The sequence below is a fragment of the Galeopterus variegatus genome, unplaced genomic scaffold (assembly GCF_000696425.1).
Source record: "Galeopterus variegatus unplaced genomic scaffold, G_variegatus-3.0.2 Scaffold792, whole genome shotgun sequence".
In the NCBI taxonomy this organism is placed as follows: Eukaryota; Metazoa; Chordata; class Mammalia; order Dermoptera; family Cynocephalidae; genus Galeopterus; species Galeopterus variegatus.
The window spans coordinates 324,827-336,401 of NW_007726903.1; the positions used below are offsets into that span (position 1 = coordinate 324,827).

Here is an 11,575-nt window from a genome sequence, read left to right on the forward strand (position 1 = left end):
CTTTTAAAAAATGTTAGCCTCTGATGATTAAAAGAAAAAAACAGGTCCTTCACAACAGATAGTTTAAGAAGCACTCTGCTAGAGGATGTACTTCTGGAAGGATGATCCAAGATGCTCAAAAGAATAGAGAGGAAAGAAAATGGTAAATGTTTGGGTAAATAAAACAATAATTGACTTTATAAACATTGGTAATAATGTCTTGTGGGAATCGTTTTTAAAAAGATATTTAATTAAGGTACACTACTGCAAAAATACACTAATTTGGTAGGTGTGAAGGGAACGGGGTTAAAGCATCGCTGTTTTTTTTTTTTTTTTTTTTTTTTTTTTAAAAATCATTTTACTTCTCTTTTCAATGCATGCCTTTAACTTCTTTTGATTGTCTAATTGCTGTGGCTAGGATTCCAGAATTATGTTAAATAGAAATAGTAAAAGCAGTTTCCTGGTCTTTTCCCTGAGCTTGGTGAAAAAAAGCTTTCAGGCATTCAACATTGATTATGATATTAGCTGTTGGCTTTTTCTTTCTTTTTTTTTCTTTTTTTTTTTAAAAAGATGACCGGTAAGGGGATCTTAACCCTTGACTTGGTGTTGTCAGCACCACGCTCACCCAGTGAGCAACCGGCCATCCCTATATGGGATCCGAACCCATGGCCTTGGTGTTATCAGCACCACACTCTCCCGAGTGAGCCACGGGCCGGCCCGTAAGCATCGCTGTTTTTATTTTGTTTTTTTTTTTGGTCCCTCCCATCACTTGCTGAGGAGGGGGAAGGTATTGATTTACTTTAGGCTTCAAACTTTTTAATTTTGTATGTTGTAATTTCTCAAGTAATTATTAAAATAATAGACAAAGATTAATCACCCAGTCAATAGAGGACAAAAAAAAAATGATGAACAGCAATCACTCGAAAACAAGGTAAGAAAGGTGCTGGTCTAAGAGGCATGCACACACATACACTACCATGACAGACACAAACATAAAGCCAGGTTGATTAATGAGACAGGAGGTGTTCAGTTTCCCTTGACGCAGGTTTCAGGACACACCTCTGGGTTTCAAGACATTCTCAAGGTTTCAGACCCCTCTTCTAGGCCCTCTCCTAGAGGAAAGTTATTGTAGCCAGTTAAACCTATCAACTGAGAAAATGAGACCTCAAGGGCCTGGCTTATGCAAACCCAGTGTCTGCGCATGCTCACTGGACACAGGTTATAGAACCCTAGTAGCTAGACATGCTCAGTAAAGTGGAATTTATCCTCGGAATGGCCTTCCACTGTAGGTTCTAGAGAGCACAGAATATTCGTGAATATGTCTGGTGCATGTGATAGGATTTGACCAATGAACATGCTCCAAAAGGGGACCAACTGAGCATGTGCAAGACTAAGCTACATAAGTGAGACCCACCCCCCCCTTAATTGAATATTCATTAGACATGAAACTATAAAAGCTGAATCTCAGGCCTAGGCGTGTTTTGCTGACTCTCTCCAGGGAAGGCTGCGTTTCTCAGAATGTGGTGCGTGTGCTTTATTTTCACATTGAGTTTACTGTTAGCAGGTGGCTGCTGGCTCTCTTGAGCCATCCTGCATTCTGTACTGAACTTTGAGTATATATTTCTTGCTTTTGTTGTTAAACTTGATGTAGGCCCTGCTCGGTCTCTGAAATCTGTACCTCATATTCGTTATGTTAAACCTATTCTTGCTTTCTACTGTGACTCTGCCCTTGAATTCTTAACTGTGGCAGAGTCAAGAACCTGGTAAGAGGATGGTTTGGGTTGAGGCCAACTATTGGGCGCCCCAGACCCTACCTCTGACAAGGTTAGGAAAACTTGAAGGCAGACAGGCATTTTTCTTTATCACGTAGAGAGGCGTGCTTGAGAAGCAGAGCTCTGGTAGAAGGGCCTCATCCTGTGCAATTCTGTATGTTTATGAGGGACTTGGAAGGAGGCGGGGAACACCAGTCAGGCTCTGCAACAGTGGAAACCTGGTCAAGAAATGGCCTTATTAAAGGGAGCCCGCTGGACCTTAGCTAGTATTTTCCAGAGGCTTTATGTGCTTGTATTGAACTAGGATCTTTCAAATGAGCTTCTTCTTAAGATACAGAAAGCGAAGGTGGAAATCAGGGCCATGTCTTTTTATTTATTTTATTTTATTTTATTTTTTTAAAAGATGACTGGTAAGGGGATCTTAACCCTTGACTTGGTGTTGTCAGCACCATGCTCAGCCAGTGAGCCAACCGGCCATCCCTATATGGGATCCGAACCCGTGGCCTTGGTGTTATCAGCACCGCACTCTCCCGAGTGAGCCACGGGCCGGCCCCAGGGCCATGTCTTTTTAAAAGAGGAAAAGGAGTCTAAAACAAGCAGAACAAATAGAAACTATCAAATAGGATAGGAGTTTTTTTACAGTACGATTTTATCAATTGTTAAATGTGAATGAACTGAGTGTTTTGGTGAAAAGACAAAATTGTCAGACTTAAAAAAATTCATACAGAACATAAGGATACAAAAAGGTTTAAAGTAGAAGGACAAAAAAGGATGCTTTATTTAAATACTAACCAAAAGAAAGCTGATATAGTCATACAGATATACATATATTGCAAGTATATAGATATTATAAACATTTTATCAATAAATTTGGGTTTAGATAAAATAGTCAAAATTCTAAAATAATCATAATATATTAATGCAATGGAATATCATACAGCAGTAAAGTGAAAATATATAGCTCCTCACAACAATATGGATTAATTTTAAATACATTGTATTGGGCCGGCCCTGTGGCGCACTCGGGAGAGTGCGGCGCTGGGAGTGCAGTGACGCTCCCGCCGCGGGTTCGGATCCTATATAGGAATGGACGGTGCGCTCACTGGCTAAGCGCGGTGCGGGAGACACCAAGCCAAGGGTTGCGATCCCCTTACCGGTCACGAAAAAGACACACAAAAAAAGTAAATAAAATAAATAAAATAAATACATTGTATTGAGGGCCGCCCGTGGCTCACTTGGGAGAGTGCGGTGGTGATAACACCAAGGCCACCGGTTTGGATCCCATATAGGGATGGCCGGTGAGCTCACTTGGGAGAGCGTGGTGCTGACAACACCAAGTCAAGGATTAAGATCCCCTTACCAGTCATCTTAAAAAAAAAAAACCAAAAACATTATATTGGAAACAAAGAGAAAGTCAAAAAATTAATGTATTGTTTGTGAACTGATACATTAGAGAAACATCATAATGAAAACCAAGGAAATGATTGTCCCAAAAGACGGGGTAGTGGTTACTCTTGAGGGCAGAGGGGCTGTGATTGGGGAAGAGCACACTGGATTCTGGGGTGCTGCTTATGTTCTGTTTTTTGGACCTGGATGGCAGTAACATACATGTTTGCTTTAAAAATATTGGTCCATCGACCTAAATGTTTGATTTACTTTCTGCGTAAATATTATATTTCACAATTTTAAAAAGATGAAGATAAAAGTCAATATAGGACTAAAAAAAGTTATGTGTGCATTCTTCATTTCACATATATAGTTCACTCATGCAAATATAATATGTTGCACATGCTAAGTAAAGCATTCTTCTCTAAGGTACGGGTTCATGCAGTCATGGAGGCTGATTTTGCCCTTTGCAAGCCGGAGACCCAGGATTTCAGAGGCCGGTTCTCACGACTCCTATCTCTTTGTCAAAGTTCTGATGCTTTTCTAATGTCCCACGCTCTTATTGGTCAACATCTCTCTGCCAATTTCTTATGTTTGGGACTTTACTACTGTTTGTGGGAAATGCTTTCTATTTCTGTAGCTGCTCAAAGAGCACTTATTTAAAAAAAAATTTTTGGCAGGAAAAAATAACTTCTTAATGGTGGTTTAGGTAAAGAAAATGCTTTTCTATTGGGTAAAAATGTGGTCACCATGATATCCTGGTGCCTCATTATCACCTCCCTCTTGGGCTTCCTATTTAACCTTTTCATTTCCACTATGCTGTAGGTTCGACCACAGCAAACTAAACTGACAATTTGGGGCCTGCTTTTACATGCAGGAGTCAGATATTAATCCGTTGAATTGGAAAAGGGTATCAGGTTAATCATGAGAACTGAGAGAAAATGTAAGTTGACCTTAAAAAGTTTTAAATTTTTGAATGTGTTGCATTGTTGAGATATGTTCTTTAAATCTGAATAGAAGTATGGTTCTCTATTTGGTGGCAAATGGTGGGGTTTTTTTCCAAAGTCAGGACATTAATCATGTAAATGGTAAATGGATTTAAAAAAATTACGCTGGGGTCAGGATTAAAGAAAGCGTTCTGGTGGACATAGAAACAAAGAAACATCAAGTGAAGGAAAGAAGGTCTAGTTCTAGTTTTAAATATGCTGTTTTGGGAAAGGGCTAGTTGTGGTGGCAACTTTTGATGCAGTCACTAGGCAGTCGGGTGGGGGCTGAAGGCATGTCATGGCAATTTTGAAGTAATTCTGGAATTTGCAGTGGAGTAATGTACTTGATTGGAAAAAGACTTCCTCCTGTTGTTTCTCACAGTACAAGGATATTCATTTAAGAATAATTGGCAATAGAATTATTATTTAATTTATAATGATTTTCTTACAGTGATTTCGGTTGACAAATCACTTGTATATTTAAAGAATACCTCTTCCTCATTCTGATGTTATGATAGCATGATTTGAAAGGACATTGATTGAATTTGGGGCAGTCCTCAAACACAACCAGATTCAAACGCTGAATAGATGGGTTGACAAATGAGGACACTGTCACCAGTTTAATCCCCATATGGGCCAATTAGTTTCACATAGAGAAGAACTCTGTTCCAAAGCCACAGATTGCACCATTAACCCCAGTCAGCCGTCTCCAAATGGAGTGTCATTGATCACAAGAGGCCCAGGTATGAGTGTCAATAGCTCAGCACAAACTCATCATCACCTCTGAGAACAGAGCTGTCATATTATCTCATATCCTTCGACTCATGTCAGAGAAAAATTACAGTAGGATGGAGAAGTCGAAGGGTCCTCCTTCCCCAACTTCCTGCACCCCACAATCTTATTATCAATGAAGAAAAATTACAGTTGCCTAGCTTCCATTTTTGTATGAAATCTGCATGCTTCAGAGGAAAAGTAATAGCATTATTGGCAAGCACATGGCTGGCAAGCAACCAATGATTTAAGGATTCATTTAATCAATACTTAATAGTACCTTAGAAATTCTAACATTGAACCAAACAGATGAGAAAAGCCAAATGTATATTTTCTAGCCCTTGAAACCTTATTCCTTCAGATTAGTTTGTGGAGTAAAAAAAATTAACATCAGAAGTGGAATTACATTAAATGTGTAATCTGTAAAAGGTTACACCCAAAGCACTCAACTGGCTAAAATGTAAATTTTTCTTAATCTTGTTTATTCTCAAAACAAACCAAATCTTACCTAAATTCTTTTTTTTTTTTTTTTTTTTTTTTTAAAGATGACTGCTAAGGGGATCTTAACCCTTGGCTTGGTGTTGTCAGCAAACCGGCCATCCCTATATAGGATCCGAACCCGTGGCCTTGGTGTTATCAGCACCGCACTCTACCGAGTGAGCCATGGGCCAGCCCCTTACCTAAATTCTTGCTAAAGAAAAATTTCAGAGACATCCTTAACTTGGGACTAAGCCTGAAGATTTTTCTCAAAGGGTAATTTGGGGTAAAATGAGGTCAAATTAAGTTAATTTTAGAATAGGCATTTATAGAAATAGTGTCAACCTTACCATCACTTCTAAAAACCTTTAATAGATGTTTTGATACGTGGATTCATTGAGCATAGTTATCTTTTGGAATAAAATGTAATTAAGTTAATGGTAAAACTGATTTTAGCAGAAAGCTGATGCAGTTCTGCTTTGTAACAGAGCCAGCGCTTGGTTCTTTATGAATCCTTTGAATTAAGCCACAAATTTGGAGAATAAAGGAACAATGATTTAAATCTAATGACTGGGAGCCTGGGCAGACTCTGTGATTCACTCCTGAGGTCGGAACTGCTTTGTATGTAGAACTAGAGTTCGTGGACATTTTCTAAATGTTAAAACTACTATATTTTTCTTTATCTTACACTCCACATCACGTTTATTTCTCAGATTCCTCGTCAGTCTTTACTTGTCATTTCTCACCCTAAAGAGTCACCCAAATGCCAAACAATGTTTCTTTCCCTTCCAAACGTACTGTAGGGGTAAAGCTTTCAGAGAATACAATAACTCCCCTCTCTCCCCCTGTGAATTGGGTCCTGACTGAGAATACATTATAAAAGATGGGCATTGGAAAAGAAAATGTCAGCATCACATCAGTAAAAGCTGGATTGGGGAATGTGCATGCAGGCCTGCAGACAAGTGAGTTGGCTTGTATTGTACTTCATCTAGAACCAGAAAACTACAAGCCATTCCCACAAGGCAGGCCTCTTTTGGTATGGGGAGAACATTTGGGCCAACTTGTCCTCCAAGCATCAAGCATGGGGGTCCCAGAATGGGCTAAGTGCCCAGTTACTACCCCCTCCGAATCCCCCATCAGATACCTACCTCCTGGGAGAGGAGGGAGTAATGGACAGGAGACGTCAGGAGTGTAACTCCAATTCATATGGAAAGAGGAGGGTGGGAAGAAAGGAGGTTGTCCTAGGACAGAGCTGTTCATTCCCTGAACTTGGGTTTTCCTGAGGCACGCTGGCATTCCTTCTATTGTACTGACCACGCTTGCAGGGAACTGGTGCCCTTGGAAGTTTTATGTGTTTTCTTAGGTTGCACTCCCAGTGAGACAGACAGTGAGATGGAGACTGGCCTGCAGGAAGTTTGTGGGAGCGCTCTCTGGATAAAAGCTTGTGGGGAAGTGAAGGAAGCAAGATTGGATAGGGCAGGGGGAAAGTGCAGAGCGATCACCACAAAGACCTCAGGATCCCCTGGCCGTGTGGGGAGGGGGTGCTGGCCGAGGGGGGGGGGCGTGCTGGGGTATAGATGCACCTGCAGACTTGTCCTGAACTGCAGCAAGGGGGCTGGACCTTACACTCCGAAACTGTACAGTCATTGCGAAGGGGGCATATTAGTGGTAAAGTGGCTCTCAGTTGAGGGCGATTCCTGGAAAGAGTTTCACAGGTATCAATGACCAACATTCCCAGCAGCTGGAGAAAGGATTGCTTCAGTCCTGAAAGGAGTGGGCTGCAGATCTGGGCAGTGACTAGTATCTGAGACTATGGTCCAGGAACTGCATGTGAGGCATTATGTATGGTTCAGCCTTCACCCTCCATGCACCCAAGGAGCATGGCCATTCCTCCTTCATGCAGTGCAGTATGACCGCTGTAGCATTTCCCCCACCTGTCTGCAAAACTCTTTCCCTTCTGTGCAAATCCTTTTCACTTCCATGCTTGTCTTGGAGAGGTACTCACCCCCCCTTCGTGTTTGTTCTCCTCACACAGCCTTTAAAATCGTTCTTCACTAAACGCTGCACGTTTTCCTCCATTTTCCAGCTCTCCCCATATATATTGTCTACTTTCTCCCATTCTTATTTTAAAAAAAAAAAAAGTCTCATATTTCCCTGGATTCCCTTCTGGCTATGACTCGTCTTCTCTTCCCCGCCAAACTTTGGGAAAGAGCAAAGTGGCCTCTTGGAAAGAACACTGGCTTGTGGTATACCTCAGATCTTGGTGTGAGTCCTGACTTTGTCACTCGCTAGCCTGGGAAAGTTCCTTAACCTCTCTGAACCTATTTCACCATCTGTAATGTGGGAATTCCTATTTTATGAAGTTATAATGATTAAATTCACAGAATAGATGAATTTATGAATGAATCATCAGTGAGCACGAATTTAATGTTCCAAATTCAGGTGTGTCAGAAATGTAGCATTGTTTCTAGAACTCTTCTTCATTTCTATTTTGAGCTTCCATTTTGCTGGGGTGGTTGGAAACTTCCTTTCTACCTGTGTCCAAAATGTCTTGTCTTCTCTTGTCTCTACCTAACCACGTCTCTTGATATATTCCTTTTCCAAAATAAGCAATAACAACCATAGTGGGTGCACACTCACACAATACACACACACACACACACAACACACACGCACCACACACACAACACACACACACAACACACAACACACGCACACACATACACACACCCTCCTCCCAGTGCTGAAAGGGGAAAATACTTCTGACCTCATTTAACACTCAGCTAAAATGCCATTAACCTCTCTGTAGGTTGACCTGCCTAATTCCCTCTCACCCCATTGTTAGCTGTTCGCCAGGGTGCGTTCTCATGTCCTTTGGCACATAATTCTGTCATAGCATCCGTTTGAATTATATAGTTGCTTATTTCTGCAGGTTGTACTCGTAGATGTCTCTAGACCTTTGTTTGAATAGTCAACAAGTGTTTATGGAATTAAGTAGAAATGAATGTTATGATGTGAACTGTGTGATCCGAGGTCTAAAACATTTCATCAAGGAAGACAATGGGACTAGGTAAATATGCAAATAAATTTTATAAGATCTTGACCGGAGATTTAAGAAAAAAGGCTTATGATAACTCATCATTAAGAGAAAGTGCATGAAGAATAACAAAAGTTGGAGACTTTATCTTTTTCCTTGCGCTTTAGAAGTTTTACCTAATGGGTTATCTAAAGAAGCTTTTGCTCAGAAATAAAATTGTAGATGTCCTGTAACTCGAGGACTTTCTCAAATATTTGGAAGAAGACAGCTATAAAGAAATAACTTTTCAGAAGATGAGGGGTGGAAAGAGACCTGATGTAGGCAAGCGTAACATGTATATTTAATAAATTGTTATTCTCTAAGCTTTGCATACTCAAGGTTGCACTTTGAATGGAGCAAGAAAAAGTTAAGTTTAAACTTAAACCAAAGTCCAGTTTTCTGAATTAATTCCTTGATATATAATAAAGGAAGGTGACTCCTCTTTGGGAGTCACAGACATTAAAGGGAAATCAAGGCAGTCTTTCATGTTTACAAAGAAAACAAAGTCTGTCTGATTTTTGATTCATGCCTGTATCTAGGGGTTTTTGTGGCTTAATGCAAACTTTGTCCAAGTGACCGTTTGTGGTACAAATTGTACTTCTATATTTTATTCTTGATTTTGTGGTGTCTATATGATAAGATTTTCAGAGATAGAATTTCATAGTGTTCAACTTTAAAATTTTTTAAGAAATAAATGTGAGAAGTGAACCAAGGGCAAGAGTCTAAAAATATTTAATATCATTAATGTATGTAATAATGTATGAAAAAGGCAATTTGTTGGCACATATTTGTTAAACAGAGATACAAATGTAGAGACGATACTATTTTAATTAATTTTGTGCCTTGAACACTGTTAATATAAATATATTTTATTTCATAATAGCTGATATTTTTTATACACATCTAAATAAGAAGTAGAGAAAACAGAAAATGCCACAGACAATATGCTTTTTAATATGAATTTTAAATTGAAGTTTGAACTGAGATCTCAAGATACAAAAAGTATGAAATTTCAAGCTAGGTCACTATTATGAAGGAAATAGGCCAAAACCAAATGCTCTCGTCCACTTTAAGAATATAAAACAGTGGAGAAAATTCGAGATAGTGGAGATTTGTGAAGGGCTTATACTGGGGAGAGTTGTCCTCACCACCACCAGTGGGGAGAAGGTAGAGGAAGCTTCTTCAGTTCATGCGAGGGGGCTTCCATGGGCTTCCCTGGGAGAGCCTGGAATGTGCTCGCTGTAATGGGGGTGGATTCTCTGGGCTGGGGTCTGACTCTCATTCAGGAAATTGGGAAAACAGGCTGCCCAACTGCTTCCACAGCAGAATCAAGAGGGGAGGGAATGGCCTCCAGGGCAAAGGATGTTTGTGTGTTTCCTGTGGCCCAGATATAGTCCCATGGGAGAGAGAGAACTGGCCTGGAGTCATCTTGTGTCCCATCTAGGAGACCTTCTGCCAGAGGATAAGACTCTCCAATAGGGATACTCCAACAGGGCTAAGGAAAGAGAAGCTGAATCAGGAGTAGCTGGCTAAAGGAAAAGGTGCTCACCAGTGTCACAGGGAGATCATAGTTAGAGGAGCCCAGGAGCAACTCTCCAAAGAACCCCTGGACAGCCAGTTAAAGCACATGGCAGCAGCTTCACGGGCATGGGTCCTTTCATTTAGCACTGGGCCCTGCAAATCATGTAGCTGGTTCTGTGTACCAGGCCAAGAGAGTGCAAAGCTGGTTGACAATGGTGCCAGCTGGGTAAGAAATGTTTTGTCCTTAACCCAGAGACTGAGTATACAATTTCTAGTTTACACAATACTTAATTTTAGGGTTTATACAATCTGATGAGACCAGGAGAAATATTTTGAGGCAGAATAGCTCATAAGACAAATTATGGTTCTCATAAATATGTTGAAGTTAAAATTGGAAACTAATGACAATCTCATTGGTAAGAGATATTTAGTAGTTCAGTAATTCAGAATACCACAACTCTCCGAGCTAAGTATTTAAAAGAGCTTGAGACACTCTTCTAGTGCTGGTATCCTAAGAAAGTATTTTCTTAAAAATAATAAGTGGGTTGGGCTAGTATAGAATAAAAATCTGACCCAGTTTTGTGTTTTACAGCAAGAAACTTGTAACGGAATCTTTTTGCCAATAGCAACTGTTAGCGGTCTGGTAATTATGGGAATAAATTATGTATGCATATTTTATACATAGATTAGTTGAACAGAATTGGGACGCAGCCCTATGTTTATTAGTCAGCTCATGGCGCTCTGGGAAATACAGTTAAAGGGGAAAGGCAAATTTTGTTCTGGAATGATCAGGAAACAAATTGCCCTTACAAATTTAGAAGATTGAATTAAAAAAACCCCAAAACCCTTTTCTTATTAGGTTTCCTGCTCCTGTCCACAGTCCTAATTGATATGAATTTCATAAGAGGAAAGATGTGGACCTAGGCGTGTAAACACCAGGGGATTTAGTTTAAAAGCATGACTACCATCACAGGGTTGTCAGGACATGGAAAAGCAGGGAAGTTAGAGCATGTCAGGAGGAGGATCTTTTACAGAAAGATGCCAAAGGCGGCATGATCTAGAATGGGAGATAAAAACACCAGGTACATCAACAGGGCTAGAGCCACGTGGTGGAATGACACAGGTGTTTGCCAGGTTTTTCGAGAAGTACCGAAACAGGGTCTCAGAAAAGTAAACTCAGAACTTTCTGGAGTGTGACGTAGGGTAAAATAGGGCCATTTTGCAAAATCCGTGTCTCCATTGCAAATATTCTCAGGAGCCATGAACTTCCAAAGAAAGCAACGGTATCTCGCCGGCCAAAGTCACATGTCACGGCTTCCCCAAAGTCAAAGAGAACGAATATCCCTAGAAAGGGGGTGACTGTGAGTGAATGACGATCCCACTGCCACTGGTGCACCCTGTGTGGTCACGGACGTTCACAGCAGCGAGCGCTATGCGTGCCCCTCCGGCGAGGCGTTGCTGCCCCGGACGGTAACGTCACCGGGACAGTCGGGAATGGCTTCGTGCGGTGGACTGACCGGGGCCCCGGTTCCCGAGGTGCCGGGGCTTGGGCCGCGCCCACCTCTGGGCTTCCAGGTGCGGGTCCTCGCGCCCGGCCCGACGTCCCA

The 11,575-nt window shown here is 41.0% G+C and overlaps 1 protein-coding gene across 1 annotated transcript in view; it reads left to right on the plus strand.

Moving 5' to 3' along the window:
* Positions 1-1,420: 1,420 nt before the first annotated feature.
* AKT3 (v-akt murine thymoma viral oncogene homolog 3) overlaps positions 1,421-11,575 on the plus strand; it is a gene marked incomplete at its 3' end in the record, with an annotated part of 202,716 nt that continues 192,561 nt past the window's right edge. Inside the window, exon 1 of the mRNA XM_008572488.1 lies at positions 1,421-1,502. Coding sequence (XP_008570710.1) covers positions 1,498-1,502 — 5 coding nt within the window. The remainder of the gene's footprint in view (positions 1,503-11,575) is intronic.